Raw genomic sequence first — 20,115 nt, forward strand, 5'->3', positions numbered from 1 at the left:
GCCACATACCAGTTCAAAGCTCAGCAGCATGGCTTTCAGCCTATCAATCTCCTCCCTGAGTTCTCGGATGAGCTTCACACTCGCATCCTGAAACAAAGAGAACTCAGTCACCACTGGCTCATACTAGGTCCCAAACTGCTGTGAAATGCTAGTTGGAGAAGTGTTATTCTTTGGGAGTGACTTCTCAAAGTATAATCCCAGGACCCACAGTATCAGCTTCATCCAAGAACTTGTAATAAATGCAAACTCTGGCCCCACCCCAGAAAGCAATTCTTGAGGGTTAGGGCTCAACCATATCTCACAAACTAGTCAGGTGTTTCTTTTGCATATGAGCTTTGAAAATCATCACCTTAGAGTGGGCCAAGGAAGCTCATAAATGCTCATCGTCCTATATGATGACTAAATCTGATACATGCCTAATCATACTGCCTTCGAAAACAGCCCCTAGGTGCTTTAGGTAGTCTGTTCCCCAGCTGTGTCCCCTGCCCTGAAACTTTTCACTGAATCTCCAAGAAGTAAGAAACATTTGCAATGTTCCTATCATTACTCAGTTTTCGAAACAATTTCTTCCTACTCCTGGTTTAATCCAAAAGAGAAGTCAACTGCAATTTATATAATAAAACTCAGGCACAATTATCACTATCAATTAAAAATAAGAGCATCAAACAGAAGCTTCCAAATGACTTTTTAGAGTGACAGTCATACACTAGGGCTATAAGAGGAATGGCTGTAAAGAAATGACTGAAGGAAGTTATTCATAAAATTATTTGTTGAGCTGGAGAGATGGCTCAGTGGTTAAGAGCATTGCCTGCTCTTCCAAAGGTTCTGAGTTCAATTCCCAGCAACCACATGGTGGCTCACAACCATCTGTAATGAGGTGCCCTCTTCTGGCCTGCAGACATACACACAGACAGAATATTGTATACATAATAAATATTTTTAAAAAATTATTTGTTGATAACAGTAGAGAGATCAGTGAAAGGCAGAGACTACATTGGGAGAAAAGAGCATCATTTGCAGAATACAAGTCTGGATGAAAACTATGCTCATTAGTGTTTTGTCAACTTGACACAAGCCAGTCACCTGGTAAACTGGAACTATCAGCCTGGCCTATAGGTAATCCTGTGGAGTGTTTTCTTGCTTAGTGATTGATGGGGAGGGTCATGCTGACTGTAGAAAGTGCCACTTCTAGGTAGTTGGTCCTAGGCTGTATAAAAAAATCAAGGTGAGTGAGCCATGGAGGAAAAGCCAGCAAGCAGAGTTGCTCGAAGTTCATATCTCAGCTTCCCAAGATAATGGACTGTAATCTGTATGCTGTGGATAACCCTTTGGTGGAGTTCTGAAAAAGACATGCCCCATAAGTTATAGACATTTGTTTTTTTTGTTTGTTTGTTTTTTGTTTTGTTTTGGTTTTGGGTTTTTTTTTTTTTTTGGCATTATAGACATTTGAATATTTGGTCCTTAGTTGGTGGCTGTTTGGGGAGGACTAGGAGGTGTAGCCTTGCTAGAGGAAATATGTCACTGTGAGTGGGTTTTGAGGCTTCAATGCCATTTCTAGCTAGCTCTCTCTGCCTCCTGAATGAGATTGAGATGTAAGTTCTACATCATGAACGCTAACCCTCTGGGATCATAAGCCCCAAAGAAACCCTTCCTTCTGTAAGTTGCCTTGGTCATGGTGTTGACCACAGCGACAGAAGAGTGGCAGATGCACCTTTTCTCCCAGGTTGCTCTTCTTCCATGTTTTACCACAACAGAGAAGCTAACTATGACAAATGAGAAAGAAACAGAGAAAACAATAAGGAGAACTTCAAACTGTGTCAGACAAGGACGTCCCATGAAGCCTTACCTCGTTCACCTGTGGCCTGTTGATGATGTTTTTGGCGTTGGATGCGTATCTCAGCGTACTCATGGTCTCGCTGTAGCTGGTGTGTGCAGGGGACACAGCTGAGGTAGAAGGACAGAGCTGAGAAATACACTGATGGGCCCTTCCATCCCAGCTCTTATTTCTTCTTTTTCTTCTTTTTATTTGGTTTTCAGAGACAGGGTTTCTCTGTGTAACAGCCCTGGCTGTCCTGGAACTAGCTCTTGTAAACCAGGCTGGCCTCTAACTCACAGAGATCCGCCTGCCTCTGCCTCCCGAGTGCTGGGATTAAAGACGTGCACCATCATTGCCTGGCTCAGCTCTTACTTCTAGTCTTACTGCTAATGTCTTCACTGCATGAGACACTCTTGAGAGACTGAGGAACATCAGGAATCAGTATATTTTCTAGGCCCAATACTAGCTCCAAACAGAAGCAGATCCAGCATCCCACTTACTGGCAACCATGATGGTTCTGGAGTTGCCTCCGAGGCTCTCCTTCAGCAGCCACGTCAGTACAGAGTCCCGGTATGGGATGTAAGACTGCCTCCTCACAGATGCCCCTCCACTGCTGGTCCCAGATGTAGAGCTAGGGATCCCATTGTCACCCCCACTGCTGGCTGCACTGCTGAGGCTCTGGCAGCTGCTGAATACTTGGGAGTTCTGAGCTTGATAGATTTAAAAAAAAAAAAAAAACAGAAGTAGAATGCAGAAGGAATTATGAAGCAAATACATAAACAAAATGACTACAGAACTTAGAGCAAGTATCATACTCTTCCTGCACATGACAGGAGGCTTTAAGTCTGGGTTTACATCAGACTTTGAACTCAGGATATGGACTGTTTCAACGTGATTCTAGAATGATGGTCACTTGTATTCTAAAACCACCAGGTTTTCATGCTCAAACCAAAAAGTGACCTTATCAAAAAATAATCTTGTGTTACCCTATTATGACAAGATGAAAATACTATGAGTTATCCCAAAGTCTCCCTCCCCACTCCAATTACCCCGAGTCCATCAGTAAAATACCTAAAGTGGAGATGACAATTCCCAGAGTCACAAGGGACTTGTTGATATTGGCACCTTCAGTAATCCGGTCCTTGCAGTAGCTGGGATCTGCTCTCTCACTAAAACAGACCAAAAAAAGTAAAAAATATAGCAAACGGGACACTATCCTACAATGTTTTGGGCGCATCATTTTGTAATAGACCCATAGAATCAGTTTCCCTTATGTAACTCTTTCCTGTGTCATTATCCTCAAAAACTTTTCTTCTTTCTGGATGCAAGCAGAAGCAGATCCAGCATCCCACTTCCCGGCAACTATGATGGTCTGTAGTTACCTTCAAGGCTCTCCTTCAGAAGTCAGGTCAGCAGAGTCCCGGTAGGGGATATAAGACCATTAGACTCCCTGCCTCCACACAGGCCCCCTCTGGAAATCTTGCTAGTCATTTATTTAGGGGGAATCGCCAGAGCACCTGAGGCCAAACAATGCCCATCTATAGTACTGATGATAGCAGTCTCTCACAGGTAAAGATGCCCATCTATCTACGGTACTGATGATAGCAGTCTCTCACAGGTAAAGACTTGGCTTAAATTCACATTTTGACGGTTTAATGATATCTGTGCATAAACTGTCTCAAAATTCTAGCCCTCTTTTTAGCTTGTTTTTTAAAACAGGGTCTCATTATTTAACGCAAGCTAGCCAGGAACTCACAGAGATCAACCTGACTCTGCTTCCTGGGTGCTGGGATTAAAGATATGTAACCATCATGCCCACCTCAAAAATCCATTCTTAGAGTAATGAAAAGTAGTAAAAATTTCCACGATTGATTAGCTGATACGCTTTCAGACAAGCCTTCGCTTCCTCGGTCCCTCACCCCATTGCTGTGCTAGGGCTAAACCCTGGCCTTAGTGCATATAGGTAAGTGCACTCTACCACTGAAAGCCCCAGTGCCCACCACACCTTCGTGCTCGGTTCTTAAGAGTGCTGTTAGTTACTGTTTCTTTTGAAATTCTAAATTGAGAAAATTTGCCTTATGTTATCATATACTTTCTTATGACATTATTCTACAATTTTTCTTCGTCCTGAATACATATTTAGCTACAATATAAATACAGCATGAATATTTGCTTCTAATAACTTAAAGCACAGTAGCTTTTAAAAAATTTTGCCACATGGTGGTGGCACATGCTTTTAATCCCAGTACTGGAGAGGCAGATGCAGGTGGATCTCTGTGAGTTTGAGGCCAGCCTGGCCTATAGAATGAGTTCCAGGACAGCCAGGGCTGTTTCACAGAGAAACCTTGTCTTGAGAAAAAAAAAAAAAGGCAGAAAAAAGTAAAGTAGTGTATATAGCTACATATAATTAATATTAAATCAATGGAAAAAGTGTATTAATTCAGTTTACTTCGTAGGACAGTTGTTTCTAATTCTGTTTTTTTTTTTTTTTTTTTTTTTTGGTCAAAAAGACAGGGCTTCTCTGTGCAGGCCTGGCTGTCCTGATACTCACTCTGCAGACCAGGCTAGCTTTTAGCTCAGAGATCCACCTGCCTCTGCCTCTCAAGTGCTGGGATTAAAGGCATTTGCCACCTCCACCTGGTGTGCTTGGGGAGTTTTAAAAGGTCCCAACAGGCAGTTCAGACTAAGAACCCAGGATATGGAGGAATTTCCCAGTTTCTGACTTTCAAGCTAGCATTCAAGAATTCCTTCTTTTAAGGCTGGGCGGTGGTGGCGCACGCCTTTAATCCCAGCACTTGGGAGGCAGAGGCAGGCGGATCTCTGTGAGTTTGAGACCAGCCTGGTCTACAAGAGCTAGTTCCAGGACAGGCTCCAAAACCACAGAGAAACCCTGTCTCAAAAAAAAAAAAAACAAAAAAACAAAGAATTCCTTCTTTTAAAGCCGGGCGATGGTGGCGCACGCCTTTAACTCGGGAGGCAGAGGCAGGCGGATCTCTGTGAGTTCGAGACCAGCCTGGTCTACAGAGCTAGTTCCAGGACAGGCTCCAAAGCCACAGAGAAACCCTGTCTCGAAAAACAAACAAACAAAAAAAAAAAAAAACAAAAAAAATTCCTTCTTTTATAATCTCAGGATGATTAAAACATTCAAACAAGGCAAACCCAGGATCACGCCTATCTCACGTAAGGTGGTCAAGGAGCAGGTCACTGTCAAGGGAGTAATAATTTTCCCTGGCTTTGAAATCCCAATTACCTGCCTGCTAGGTCCACAAGGTTGATCTTGCTGACAGTCTCTGAGGGGAGGTTGTTCTGTAGCATTGCCTAAAAACAAAGACAGTTTCAGGTTGTCATCCAGAATGATCTGCATTCCTCCCAGGATACTGTCCTAACCATGTGCCAAGTTCCACATCAGACGAGCACGCACTGTCTGATAAGCATCCCCTCACTGAAATCACCAGACCCATAACTGAACTAAGTGTGAACATATTCTGGACGGTTATGAGCAAAAGATAAGAGGAAGACACTGAAGAAGTCAGTTGTATCAGAGAACATGTACGCATAAAGGTAGGAGGAAAGAAAGAAAGGAATACAAGAAAGTAATCAGGAGGCATAAGAAAGAAATCAGTAAGAAGAACAACCCACCTGTGCGTAGTGGATAGTGAAAATGGCATGAGATCTGCTGCTGGCCTCATGAACATGGGTGGCTGCTGTGATCCTGTGTATCAAAGGCAAGACCGTTAGTCCAGGGACTGTTTAAGCATGGTGGACCTAAGGGACCCATGTGAACGTAAGAAATGTTAGGACTGAGGTTAGTGAGATGGTTTAATGAATAAAAGCACCTGCCGCCAAGCCTGACAACCTGATTTCAATCCCTAGAACCTACATGGCAGCTCACAACCATCTGTAACTGCAGGCCTTGGGATCAGACACCCTCTTCTGGCCTCTGTGGGCACAGCACACATGTAGTGCACATACATTCCAGCAAAACAATCATACATGTGAAAGTGAATACATTTAAAAAAGAAATTCAAGTAGTCCAAAGAAGGCAGAAGCAGCACTCTAGGTGCTGTTACTGACAATAAAGGGAGAGTTATGTCACACTAGCTAACATTAAAACAGTTTTGAAATTATAAAAGCAAAAATCTAGAGTGTGGTGGTTTGAAAGAAAATGGCCTCTAAAGAGAATGGCATTATTAGAGGCCTTGTTGGAGGAAGTGTGTCACTGTGGGGGCAGGTTTTGGGGTCTCTTTTGTTCAAGTTTCCCTCAGTGTGATTTTCAGGTAACTTCCTGTTGTCTGCAAGATGTAGCTTTCAGCTACTCCAGCACCACGTCCGTCTGCATGCCATCGTGCTCCCCATCATGATGATAATGGACTGAACCTCTGAAACTGTAAGCAAGCCACCCCAATTAAATTTTTTTTAAAATAAGAGAGTCATAGTCGTGATATCTTTTCTCTACCTCCCAATGCTGGGAGGGAGAGACAGGAAGATCCCAGACTGCTTGCTAGGCAACAGGTCTAGCCAATCAGTGAGTTTCAGATTTGGTGAGAGACCCTGACTTAAAACTAAGGTGGAAGGCAGTAAAGAAAGACATCTAACATTTACTTCTATATATACACATACATGAATACATAAATTAATAAACAAATACATATTTAAAAACCCAACAACCACACACATAGAAAAAAAAAGTATGGTGTAAATGTGCTTCAAGAAGCCTCACAGAGAGCTAATAAAGCAGAATATTCATCCAGCAGCGTAAAAAAGCTTTTGGAGCTGAGATCTTGAATTACACTGATGCCATGTTTAAATGAGGAGCTCACAGCCACTCTTGGAAATCCATCCCAGTGTTAATCCCAAAAATCATTGAGTCTCCCCTTTATCCAAATCTAGGTCAATGGTCCTTCTGTCTCTGAGTGTTAGGATTACAGCTGTGCATCATCACACATGGCTTTTACAGTGCTAGGGGTCATACCCAGGCAAATGCTATACCAACAGAACTACATCCCCAGCTCCTCAAACCCCTTTTTATTAATTTTTTCAAAAAATTTTTAATTTACTTATTTATTTAATTATTGTATGTGTATGAGTGTTTTACCACTATGTATGTATGTGTTCCACATATATACTGGTGTTTGAAAAGGTCAGAAGAGGCTTCAGATACCCTGGAAGGGGCTGCAGACATGGCTCAGTGGTTGAGAGCACTGACTGCTCTTCCAGAGGACTCAGGTTCAATTCCCAGCACCCACATGGCAGCTCACAACTGTCTGTAATTCTGGTTCCAGGGGACCAGACACCCACGGTAAAACACAAACTCACATTTAAGAAAGAAAAACGATGCCCTGGAAATGGAGGTACAGACTGCTGCAAGCCTTCATGTGGGTGCTGGAAATTGAATTTGGATCTTTAAATTCACTGCATAGCCTAGGCAGGTCTCAAATTTACAATCCTGCCTCACCCTCTTCAATGCTTGGATCATTTTTTGTTTTGTTTCGTTTTGCGACAAAGTCAGTCTCTCTCTTTTCCTTTTCTTCCCTGGAGCTGACGACCGAACCTAGGGGTCTTGTGTTTCCTAAGCAAGTGCTCTACCACCGAGAGATGATGGTACTGCCCTATAGTATTATGTCCAGAACAGACGCTGACAACAAACCTGGTTTACCTGTTTGCTACCCCCTCCTCCAGGAGCTGTATAACTTGCTGGTAGTTGGTAACAACATGCTGAGATAGACCTGTCAGTTATGAGAGGAGAAGAGAAATCAAATGGAACTTCTGGTAAACTAACCATTTCTTATAGGCTTTTGTCATTCTCTTTATTTACCTTCTCCCCCATGTGAGCACAGTGCACATACGCAGTCAAAGGACGATTCACAGGAGCCACTTCTCTCCTTCCGCCCTGTAGGCCCAGGAATGACAAGGACCCTAGGCCCAGTCAGTCATCTCTAAAGTTTTATTATGTTTCTCTCTGTGTCTCTGTTTTCTGATTTTTGAGAAAGGGTTTCCAAAAACAGCCCTAGCTGTACAACAGCTTCAGCTGTCCTAGAACTTGCTTTGTAGACCTACCTGCCCCTGCCTCCTAGTGCTGGACTAAAGCTGTGCCCAAGCACACTTTCATTTATCATTCTTATATCACTTCATAAGCTAGAACCGAACAAACTAATAAATCTGTATTGGAACCTCTCATCGGGTGGTGTGATGGGTTCTAGAAAGGCCAGCGTATTTCCACAAAGATTAGCTTAGAATTCACGAAGTGGCCATGCAAACCACAAAAATCTTCCTCACAGCTTTACTATGGAAGTTATAAGAAATCTCCTCCTCCTCACTTATTATTGTTGGCCCTCACAAAATTCCCAACAGGAAGGTGATATTTTTTTTTCCATTTTATTATTTTATTGAGAATAAGAAAAAAAAAAAGATTCCGCCTCCTCCCAGTCTCCCAGGAGCCCAAGATGATGTCCCCAGTTAGTCCCTTGGGAAGCTGAGGATAGGGAACCTGAACTGACCCTATCCTATAGCATTACTGACGAATATCTTTCATATCACCATAGAACCGTCATCTGGTGATGGATTGAGATAGAGACAGAGACCCACACTGGAGCACTGGACTGAGCTCCCAAGGTCCCAATGAGAAGCAGATGGAGGGAGAACACGAGCAAGGATGTCAGGACCACGGGGGGTGCACCCACCCACTGAGGAAGGTGATATTTTATCCACAAGGTGGCAGACTCAGTTTGGCATACAAAATTTCTCTCTCCTTTTACAGTTTACAATATGAAAGTACACTGTATACTATACAACACACTACAACCAAATGCCACAGAAATCGAGGCCAAACAAAAATGCTTAGCAAATTAGAGCAGCAGTGAGGGTGGGCTCTGTAGATGCAGCAAGGATAGGATGCGCCATTACAGAACAGGAAGGTGTGAAACAAGTGGAAGGATCCTAAGGACGTGAAGAAAACCTTTATGGGAACTTTGAGCTAGAGAGCCTCTGCAGACTATCAGAGACGTAGGAACAAGACAATGCCATGGGTCTGTTGCCTACTGCTAAATAAATGTCTAAAAAGACTGACAAAGTCATCTGAATAGTGACTGGATTGCAGCAGAGTGGCTGCAATCAATTTTCTTAGCAACTTTCCAGGAGTGAAGGCAAGGGCTGCAGTCCACAACAAACCCAAATTTCCCCCTCCAATTTTTGTTTCTTACTTTTTCAAACAGGATCTTGCTCTACCCAGGTTGTTCTTTAACTCAGGACGATCCTCTTGCCTCAGTATCCTGAGTGCAGGGATTATAGACATAATGGCTGCTTAGACATTCACTTACAGGAAGAAACCCAAAGGTCTACAAAATAAGTAGAGTTGGAAGTAAATAAGCCTTTGTGAAGACTGCAGCTGAGCTTCAGTCTCACTCCTTCCAATCCCTCATGTTCATAGGAACTTAGTACAGAAAAGAGAGATACCAGTTCCTAAGAACAGGTTTACGAATACTGTCTTAGCAAACCAAGCATACATGTAGACCTGGGAATACAAATGAAAGATATCCAGGAAATATGGAGACACTGGAATTACCAGGCAGATTTTAAAGCAACTCTGCCTGGTATTTTCAAGGACTTAACAGACAAGATAGTACAATTCCAGAGGAAACTGGGAAAGAATCAAGTGGAGGTGTGCTGAGCGTTCCTTCCTATTTCTGGAGAAGAGGGAGGGGAGGAAGGGGAGAGAGAAAAACAGGAGGAAAAAAGAGGGATAGGGGCACAGAACAGTTTGAAATGTGGAATATGTAACACTGATGTATCCATTTGACAGTACTGCTTTATATGGAAAAGGAAATCAAGAAGGACATTTTTATTACTATTTCCAGGCTGCCATGGGGAAGAAACACTTGGTAGCAGTATTAGTGAATGCCACCGGCCATCTATGAGCCATGCCTGTTCAGAAGAGCTCTCATGTTTCTCTCCTTACCAGGATTTAAACCAGCACTTACAGATTATGAGTGTTTTCAAAGTGTGACAGGCCCTAGACCTTAGCACAACTGATGCCATGTTAGAGGCATTCAGGTACCTTGAGAACAAAAGCCAGTCATTCCAAGTCTATAGTTCCAGTAAAGTCACTATACAACTATGCTTGCTTGTTGGCTTTGTAGTTCCTCTTCAGGCTGACTGTTCTTGCTCAGGTGTGTCAACCCAAGATATATATATGTGTGTGTGTGTGTGTGTGTGTGTGTGTGTGTGTGTGTGTGTGTGTGTGTGTGTGTGTTTAAAAGCTCACCCTGAGAAAGGTTCAGGACTGCACTCGGGTAGTTGCCTCCTGGCTAATCAAGACTTTCTATTGGCTTGAACCAATGCCCAAGTGGTCTTCTCTAGTAGCTACCTCACAACAAGAGAGAACAATCTTCCTCCTTGAAAGAGCATACTGGCCAGGGGGTGGGGTGAATGGGTGGATTGGAGGGAGATGGTGGTACATACTTGTAATCCCAGCACTTAGGGAGAAGAGGCAAGTGGATCTCTGAGTTCAAGGGCAGTCTGGTCTACAGAGCGAGTTTCAGGTCATCCAAGACAGCCAGGGCTACACAGAGGAATCCTGACTGGGAGAGGGGAAGAAAAGACCCCTGGAAGATGGGAGATGTAGGCAACCAAACCTCTGTGTGTGTCAAGGGAAGCTTTTCTGACGGGTAGCAATTGACACTAAGCCTGAAGGGCTCACAGGGCCCAGTCCTGGGAAGATGAGCAGAGTGAGGATAGGTACGTCTTATAGGGAGAACAGCAAATTTAAGCCTCCAAAGTCCCTTGGTATTTCTGTGTAGCCCTGGCTTCTTGGCTGTCCTGGAAGTCACTCTGTAGACCAAACTTAGAGAGGCCTGCCTCTGCCTCCCAAATGTTGGGATTAAAAGTGGGTAGCAGGGCTGGAGAGATGGCTCAGTGGTTAAGAGCTTTGCCTGCTCTTCCAAAGGTCCTGAGTTCAGTTTCCAGCAACCACATGTGCTCACAACTATCTGTAATGAGATTTGGTGTCCTCTTCTGGCCTGCAGGGATACATGCAGGCAGAACACTGAATACATAATAAATAAATAAATCTTTCTTTGTTGTTGTTTTTGTTCTTCAAGACAGAGTTTCTCTGTATATCAGCTCTGGCTCTCCTTGAACTCATTCTGTAAATCAGGCTGGCCTCAAAACTCACAGAGATCTGCCTGCCTCTGCCACCTGGCTCCAGGGATCTTTTCAATCACTGTATCTAGCTACTTCTTTATAATCCTTCATTACAATGTGTAATTGTCTTGTGACACTTCCACCAGATTTTAAGCTTGGCTGTGAAGGCAGAGCCATGTCACATCAGCTTATCAGCATACATCCAATGTCCAGTACAGTAAGCAGTACACAGAATCCAATCATTGCACAGGCTGAGTGAGTGATGAACATTAGGAGAACTTCTACACCTCAGTTGGCTCTCCAATTTCCAGGGAAGAGGAGCTCACCTTGGACATAGGGTCCCATCTCTGGGTGCTCCCTGACCCTCAAGCTATAGGACTTATTTTGACTGGATTGCTTCAAAAGATCTCTCACCCGTTCATTGTAGATCTCCAGGAAGCTAGAGACACAGAAAAAAAGGGAAGACAGTTAGACTATGAAGGAAGAAAGAAAAACAATGGGTTGAGAATCAAAAGGTTCTGGATTCCTGTTCTGGCTCTGATAAACTTAAGACCTCAATCAAGCCAGGGTCTCCCTTATGTGTCTTTCTACAAGTGCAAAGCAAGGTTCTGACCTCTGGCTACCACTTTTTCCCCATTTCTAACATCAGTGCCAATTTGAGATTCACTTTCAACGGGTTATTTTTAACGTAGTCTGAATGGCTTTCAAATGTGATCCTTTGTTGTTCTGGGTTTTGTTTGTTTTATAATATTTGTATGGGGGACGCATATGTGAGTGCCAGTGCTCTCAGAGGCCAGAATGAGTCCATCCCCTAGATTAGATTATGAACCACCAGACACAAATGCTGGAAATCAAGCTTGGCTTCTCTGCAGAAGCAGTATGCACTTGTGATTTGAATGAGAAATTTACCCCATAGAATCAGGCATTTAAATACTTGGTCTCTAGTTGGTGGCACTATTTGAGGGAGGTATAGATGGTGGTTGTGGTTTGAATGAGAATGGCCCCCATGCACCATGGGCTCATATATTTGAATGCTTTGTCCTTAGTTGGTTGAACTGTTTCTGAGGCACTATGAGGTGGAAGTGTCAGTTGGGGGAGGCTGCGAGGTTTCAAAAGCGCACACTAGCCATTCCCGGTTAGCCCTCTCTGCCTCATGCTTGTGGATCAAGATGTAAGCTCTCCAGTATTCCTCTCAGCATGTTCCCTGCCTGGTGGTTATGGCTTCGAACCCCTGGCACCATGGATGTCACATCAAATGCTTCCTTTTGTAGTCACCTCGGTCATAGTGTCCTCTTGCAGCAATTGAAAAGTAACTAAGACAGTGAGCAGAACAGCCTTACTGGAAGAAGTGTGTCACTGGGGCAGGCTTCGAGATTAAAATCCTCCTGACAGTCCCCACTAGTTCTCTCAGCTTCATGATTATGGTTTAAGATATGAGCTCTCAGCTTCCTGTTCCTGCTTTTTGTCACCTTGCTGTACCCACCATTATATATCCTAACCTTGTGGAACCGTAAGTCCAAATAAACTCTTTCTTCTATCAGTCGCTTTGGTCTTGGTGTTTTATCATAGCAACAGGAAAGGAACTAAGATAGCAATTTTTTTAGTTAATTTTTTAAAACTTAATTAACATTTTTTTCCATTTATTTTACGTATCAATTACAGTTTTCCCTCCCTCCTCTCCTTCTGTCCTGTGCATCATGTCCCTTCCTCCTCCCATCCCCCCCTTCTCCTCCTCTGCCTCCATTCAGAAAGGTGCAGGCCCCCATGGGCTTGAACAAAGCAGGGCACATCAAGTTGAGGCAGGACTGAGCTCCTCCATCTGCATCAAGGCTGGTTGAAGAAATCCAGCCTGGGAAACAGATTCCCAAAAGCCATCTAAGCATCAAGGACAGGTCCTGGTCTCACTGCTAGGAGCTTTACAAATAGACCAAGGAACTAGGACATTTAGGGGCCTGGAGCTTGAGTTCTTACCTTACTTTTATGCTGCGGGAAGAAGGCAGTGAGGCACAGTCATTTTCCCTGATGAAGAGAGCCTGCACAAAATCAGAGGGTCAGATCTCCCTGAAGGGAGCTGACATAGGAAACTTACTCTGAAAGCACATGACCAGAGAGAGTCTATACCTCACATATCCGTGGGGTCAGCCCAACAGAAGCCTGGATGACAGAAAAAGAAAAACATTACTGTTCACTCTGGGCAATGGCCCTACCCTCCTCTTACCCCCAAACACCCGGGATCCTGGACCCCCCAAACACAGAGGAGGGGTGTGTGGGCTTAGTGCTAGCTAGCCACTACAGAAGGACGTATAAAACTTGAGGCTGGCACTATCAAGAGACACAGATGAGAGGCAGATTATCACCATAAGATAGGAGAAGCTGGCAAACTTAGACATGTGCTTTCCTGCAATGAACTTTATCATTTTCCACCACTAATGTGGTCTCTTCTAGATCCCTACTGTGTCTAAATCCCTAGACACAGCAGCACACACAAACACCCTCTGCAAAACTGCAAAAATCCAAAGAAGTAGGTATTTCCTCTATCTCATAACCAGAGGCTTAAGGTTTTATTCCCTTTGAACTAGTAGGATTTTTTTTTTTATTTCAAATGTCTGAAACCACACTAACCATAGACAAAGGAACAGTGAGCTGTACCCAGAGAAGTGGGCTATTTCTTCAGATTGTTTCTATACAATATTATTTGTCAACCACTGCCCAGGTCATCTCACTAGCACAGTTCTATATCTTCTATGTTTGTTTGTTTTGTTTTGTTTTGTTTTTTTCGAGACAGGGTTTCTGGAGCCTGTCCTGGAACTAGCTCTTGTAGACCAGGCTAGCCTCAAATTCACAGAGATCCCCTTGTCTCCACCTTCAGAATGCTAGGATTAAAGGCTTGCACCAACACTGCCTGGCTAGAAAGGGTATTCTTTTAAAGATTTATTTATTTATCATGTATACAGCATTCTACCTGCATGTGTGCCTGCATGACAGAAGAGGGCACCAGAGCTCATTACAGGTGGTTCTGATTCACCATGTGGTTGCTGGGAATTGAACTCAGGTCTGCTGGAAGAACAACCAGTGCTCTTAACTGCTGAGCCATCTCTCCAGCCCCCTAGAAAGGGTATTCTTAAGGAATGCTATCCCCTTAATTTTATTTTTATTGCTGTTGTCTGTTTTGAGACAGAGTCTCAGTGTGTATCCCTGGATGGCCTGGAACTCATAAAGATTTGCCTTGCCTCTACTACCTTCAAAGATTAAAGGGATTAAAGGCATGTGCCACCATACCTGGCATTATCCCCTCAATTTTCTGTGATTAAAAACAACTTGCATTATACTCTACATTTTTAAAAGCCCCCAACAAAGCTACATCTCTTGCTTTCTTCTAATACACATAGCTCTGAAAGCTGAACACAGCATTCTTATCCCTGTATAGCACTAAAATGCAGTCCAGGTTTAACCCCAGTCAAATTGTGAAGCTTTATGTGATGAACCTGGAAGTAATACATATATCCAGTGGGACCAACAAGGACTCATTGTCAAAGGGAATCATGAAAGTCTAGTTTTTTGAAGTTTCACAAAGAGAGACTAATTATACAAACTTTACTGTTCTGGTAAACTAGTGAAATGCCATTGTTAAGTAGAGGAGAGGGTCACACGCATGCCTTTAATCCCTTTAATATTGATTATGGAGGTCATGCTCCATATCACAGTGGTAAGGACAATGTAAGATACAGGTTTGCTGTGACATTAGGAAGATAGTTCACCCCAGTGCTAACACTTACAGGAGTCCCCAGCATGGTATATGTCTTCCCAGAGCCCGTCTGCCCATAGGCAAAGAGGCATATGTTGTAACCTTGGGCAGCTCCAGACAGTACTTCAGTACCCAAGTCCTGGAACACCTGTAACAACAAAAGTAGAGAGCTTGTCATTGGTCTATCCTCCCACAGCACATTTAAAAAATACATTAAATCTAAAAAAATAAAATAAAATATTGGGGCTAGAGAGATAGCTCAGCAGTTAAGAGCACTGGACCTCGGGTTCAATTTCCAGTACCCACATGGCAGCTCACACCTGAACAGTCATTCATAAGAATCACTTCAGCTTCACAAGAAAAGATTTTAAGGGAAAATTCAAATTGCTCAAATATTCTTAGGTACCTACTGAGTACTAGCCTCATTTTTTTGTTCGTTTTAAAATACGTTTTCTAGTCCTTTTTGTTTTCTTTTTTTTCCCCAAGACAGGGTTTCACTGTGTAGCTCTGGCTGTCTTGGAACTTGATTTGTAGACCACTGCCCAGTGCTAGTCCTTTTAAAAAGGATTTATTTTCATTATCTGCATGTAGGTGCGCGTAGTATGTGGAGTTATGTGCACACATGTGTGAATGCCTGGTGATGCCAGAAGAAAGCATCAGAGTCCATGGAACATAAGCTACAGGCAGTTATGGCTACTTGGTACGGGCACTAGAAACCAAACTTAGGTCATCTAAAAGAGCAGTAAGTATCTTAAATGGCTGAGCAGTATCTTAGCCCCAGTGTTCTGTAGTCTAACACAAAAGAGCCTAAGGCAGGACAAAGATAAAAAGGCAAAAACCTGCTCTTCCTGATACACAGAGAAATGCTCACTAAGGCTAATGAGGTGGTTACAGTGAAACACTGCTCAAGAAGGTGACTCATGGTCTGAAGACCCCACAAGACCAGCTAGAAGTTAGAGAAAGCTGTCCCTGATGGTCGCTCCTCTGCTCCTGATGGCTGGCAGGTTCTGCTGGACAATCGCTTCATCTGTGGTCAGGTTTTGTAATTAATTCAGAAACCACCAGTAATCCTCATGTGGCAACTGCACTTTAAGTTTCTAGGTTTCCTGAAATTTCAACTGAACTCTGCCAGGCAGCATCCAAACACTCTTGACCACTGATGCTGGTCTTGGTGGGAAGCAGAACCCAGTTTTCTATCTCAGAGCCCTCTTCACTTGCTGGCAACTGGAACAATGATACACACAAGGAGGCTGCCAAGCAGGTACAGTCCCATTTGACTTCCCGAAGACAGACACAAAAGCAGAACAGCAGATGGCAAGTTCTCCAGGAGGCCCAGCACAGCGGTGGCAGTGTCAACCATGGTGCTCGTGCCAGCCTACTGTGTGACACTGCCTGCGATTCCTGCTGCCGAGGGGGCCCCGGTGCTTTCCCGATTATTTTATCAACTTCCCTTCAATTCTGTGAATCATCTACATCTAGTATGGTTCCAAATTGTGGTGTGCATCTAGTCTTGTACTTCAAAGTTGGTGATCCTAGGCAAGTTACTTGCATTTTGTAAACTCCAGTTTCTCCAGCTGTAAGATGTCTATCACGCAGATTGCTGTAGAGACTACTGTCATACGCGAAACTGGGGGAAACCAGGTAAAGACAGGAGCTACGTCAAGACTACATCGTTCCGTATTCTAGCAGTTGCACTTAGGCTTCTTGGCAGTGATTGCTTCTGTTTGCTTTTTAATGCTTCCATGGTCTAGGCAAAAGGCCAAAAGAACCCAGGGTGCAGTGAAGACTTGAGCTCTGTTTAAGAGAGATCTTTCCCATGGTCTCTCTTGTAGCTCTCTCTAGTCACACTATGTTAACAAAGTTAAAAGTTGGGAGAGGTCTTTCTTGCCTCCTAAAGTCTGGCCAGATGACATTCCTCGAGTCTGAAGAAGCAATATATTTTGCTGCATTAGACTAGATGAGTTGACTACCATTCATTCACTATTTGAAATATCCTCCACACACTCCAGCTTCCTGGGGCAGGAGGTGAGAACAGAGGTAGAGACAGCGAAGGGCCACATCTAAATCTAAACTTTATGCCCTGTTGCAGAATTGTTCGTACTACCACTCTGCTGTGGCAATAAGGTTTACCTTGTATTCGAGGCCAGAGCTAGCTAATAGCTGACCAAAATTAGACATAGAGGTTTTACAGGACTGAGGATATATAGAGAGACATGGGAAGTAGTAGAGAGATGCTTAGAAAGATGTGTGTTCTTTGGATTAAGGAAGGAGACAGAAAGGAGGTCACTATTTACTTCTCTGCCCCTGATCAATCTGGTTCTAACCCCATATCTGACTCGGGAGTTTTTATTAATAATAGAACAATTTAGATAATCATTACTACCCCCAGTTTATGCTCAGCTGAGCAGAGTAAAGAGAGAGAAAAAAACAAAGATTGTTACTTTGTTCGTGCCCTTCTCCAAATGCCTATGTGTTCTCTGAAAGTATCACTGAAGAAAGCACTACAGCTGATGATAGATCCTGATCAACAGGATCAGGGCTCCAGTCAAGAATGATGGAGACTAAGACACAGTACCACAGCTGGGCGGTGTTGGCGCACACCTTTAATCCCAGCACTTGGGAGAGAAAGGTAGGTGGATCCCTGTGAGTTCAAAGCCAGCCTGGTCTACAAGCGCTAGTTCCAGGACAGGCTCCAAAGCTACAGAGAAGCCCTATCTAGAAAAAACAACAAAAAGATACAGTACCCACTCCTCAAGAGCTGGTAGGCTTAGCTCATCAGAAGATCCTGGAAAACCCACAACCTTAGAAAGAGGAAAACAGGGAGGATAACACATGTTCCACTCCACCCATGTTAACACAATGAGACGTAAAATAGCTCACTATTGCCGGTGGCCATGTCAGGGGAGCAGCAGGTGACAAGTGGGGTTCGAGGTGTCAGCCCATCAGTAGGAGACTCTCTGGTGGGTGAGCTCAGTTAGGCAAGGCCCTGAGACCACAGACTCTAGGATGTCTTTTGATTCTGTTGTGCCTTTACATGTTGCTGTTGCTATCTTTCTCTGGTATTTGGCATGGTGTGAATTCAGTGTGGGGAGATGCCCTACTGCCTGTAATGTAATGTGTTTATCTCATGGAAACATCCTGCTCACTGGACATTTTTACCCGTAGACTATAATAAAAAATGACTTCTCTCTAACAGATACTGTTTAATTGATGATAATAATGTTTTATTATACAATATGTTATATAATAATATTAAAAATACAGAGTTTTGATAATAAAAGTAACTACAAGGAAACGTTACACAGCAGGGGTCTATGTAAGGGGTCACTTAAGGACCTGCCTAGATCATAGCTCAAGTTAATGATTAAGAGAAATAGTTGAGTCCCAGGAACCAGGCTGTCTCAAATTCCTTTAATGTTAGAGCTGAAAGACTCTAATGCCAAAAGACATAGTTGTTGGACTCTAGCATCCAAACACCGAGGAGTCGCCCCCAGAGACCATCTCATACACCACAGCCGATGCAAAAGCATGAGGATTTTATTAATTCTGTCATGACAAGGTCCCCCAGCATTCGGGAAGCCGAGGGACCTCGAATAGCTGGTACAGTCTACTTTTAAAGGGGCCACAGAAGCAAGGGGGGTTGTTCTTTGACTATTCTGATTGGCTTATTCGAAAAGGCTATTACCAATAATTGACTGGAGAGTTGTTGCCAGATCAGATGAGGTAAGAGGTCATTTTGACCCCGTTTCCCAGGGGACCGAACCAAAACATACGTATATGGGTAATTGTTCAGGAACTGAGTACATGCGAGTGTAGCTGTTAGGTCCTTGGTTCCAAGGGGAGGAGGGGAAGCACTATGGCACAGAGGCTGAGAGGATTTAGAATTGTCAAAAATGGCTTCAGGATTGTCTTAAAGTCTTACATAGTCACAGGTCTCAGTGCGCATCATTAGCTGAAACAAAGCATTTTTACCTGTACTCTGTAAGAAATTTAGCACAGTCACTGTATGGGGTAGATATATTGGATTGAACAGCCGTATTTCAGAAGTACCTTCATCTTGAAGAATCCTTGTAGAAAACAGTGAATGTTTTGCCAAGGGGTTCTGTGGCCATCCTATGACTTTGGTCACAAGACCTCAGGTACACTTGAGGCTCCTGTATTATTGTGTATTGCACACAATGCATAGTGAATGACTAGAATCACGGAGGCAGGTGATGGTCTTCAGTAAGACATGCAGATTTAGATTAGGGACCTTGATATGAGGAAACACTCTGTATCACAATCAATAAATACGCCCTTGTATGGCTGTTTGGGGTCCAGTCCAAGCCCAGTCCATTCCTGTTCAGTCTATCAGAAGAGGCTGAACCTTCCTGCTGCTACATGGGCCTTAAAAAATACAGAAGAATAAAGAAGAAAATCATCAAGAGAGTGTGTGAGTGTCTTTTTCCTTAACACCCTCATTAGAAAAGTCGAATGCTGTGAATTGCCTTTGAACCCTGTGCTGCTTGGAGGCTTGTCCCCCAGGCAGCAATACTATAGTGGCATTTCATTTATATTTTAATAAATAAAGCTTTGCCAGAAGATTAGAGAGTAAAACAGCCTCACTGTTCAGCCTTACACACACCTTTAATCTCAGTAGCCACACTAGTTGCAATAGAAACTGGGTGGTGCATGCCTTTAATCCCAGTGGTGCATTCCCTTAATCCGGGCCCTAGGGAGGATTATAAAGTGGGAGGAGACAGCTCTCAAACACAGTCTCATTCTGAGATTCCTGGAGGCAGGATCACCATTTTCAGACTGAGGTCAAGGTAAGAGCCAGTAGCTGGCTGTTTTCGGGTCTTCAGGTTAAACCCCAATTTCTCTGAGTTTTTATTAATTGTGCCTTACAATATGACATCAGACACAGTCTAAAGGTTAAGATAAATCACTGAACTGTAGTCTGCTGTAGACACCAATTCAGGAGAGATAGATGACTTCCTTTATTTTTTTAAGAGTTCAAGTAATAGAAGATATATAATGCACAGCAACTCTAGACCTTTTTCTTTCTTCCTTTTCCTTCCTTCCTTCCTTCCTGTTTTGTTTTGTTTTGTTTTGTTTTGTTTTGTTTTGTTTTGTTTTTCTAAACAGGGTATCTCTGTGTAACAGTCCTGGTTGTCCTGGAACTCACTCTGTAGATCAGGCTGGTCTCAAACTCAGAGATCCTGCCTGCCTTTACCTCCGGAGTGCTGGGACTAAAGGTATGTGCCACCATGCCCGGCTCAGACATCCCTTTCTCAAATCCAACTAGAATCAACAACACTGCTGATAATTTCCTAACAATGGTTCATCCAAGCGTAGGGGCAGCCTACATATTCCTAGAGGGATTTGTCACTGATAAGTTGCTTTGGTTTGGATAGGTTTTATTCTGTTAGGTATT

General features: G+C 43.4%; 1 protein-coding gene across 8 annotated transcripts in view; it reads right to left on the minus strand.

Annotated features, from left to right (window-relative positions):
* The window catches only part of Stard9 (StAR related lipid transfer domain containing 9), an 86,826-nt gene that overhangs the window by 39,324 nt on the left and 27,387 nt on the right, over nucleotides 1-20,115 (minus strand). For 6 of the 8 annotated variants that reach the window (XR_007590428.1, XR_007590429.1, XM_050134420.1 and 3 more), the window contains exons 4-14: nucleotides 14,731-14,847; nucleotides 13,076-13,108; nucleotides 12,926-12,987; nucleotides 11,281-11,393; nucleotides 7,473-7,542; nucleotides 5,456-5,528; nucleotides 5,067-5,134; nucleotides 2,888-2,985; nucleotides 2,317-2,526; nucleotides 1,847-1,944; nucleotides 10-87 (exon numbers count right to left, since the gene is read on the minus strand). Coding sequence is in view for 6 of the 8 variants with exons in the window: in XM_050134420.1 (XP_049990377.1) it covers nucleotides 10-87; nucleotides 1,847-1,944; nucleotides 2,317-2,526; nucleotides 2,888-2,985; nucleotides 5,067-5,134; nucleotides 5,456-5,528; nucleotides 7,473-7,542; nucleotides 11,281-11,393; nucleotides 12,926-12,987; nucleotides 13,076-13,108; nucleotides 14,731-14,847 (1,020 nt within the window). In the remaining 2 variants the exon portion in view is untranslated. Of the gene's footprint in view, nucleotides 1-9; nucleotides 88-1,846; nucleotides 1,945-2,316; nucleotides 2,527-2,887; nucleotides 2,986-5,066; nucleotides 5,135-5,455; nucleotides 5,529-7,463; nucleotides 7,543-9,015; nucleotides 9,087-11,280; nucleotides 11,394-12,925; nucleotides 12,988-13,075; nucleotides 13,109-14,730; nucleotides 14,848-20,115 lie in introns of those variants that run through there. The other 2 variants (XM_050134423.1, XM_050134425.1) reach the window with 2 other exon arrangements.

This window comes from Alexandromys fortis, unplaced genomic scaffold (genome assembly GCF_014885135.2).
Source record: "Alexandromys fortis isolate MF-2015 unplaced genomic scaffold, M_Fortis_MF-2015_v1.1 scaffold_6, whole genome shotgun sequence".
Taxonomy (NCBI): Eukaryota; Metazoa; Chordata; class Mammalia; order Rodentia; family Cricetidae; genus Alexandromys; species Alexandromys fortis.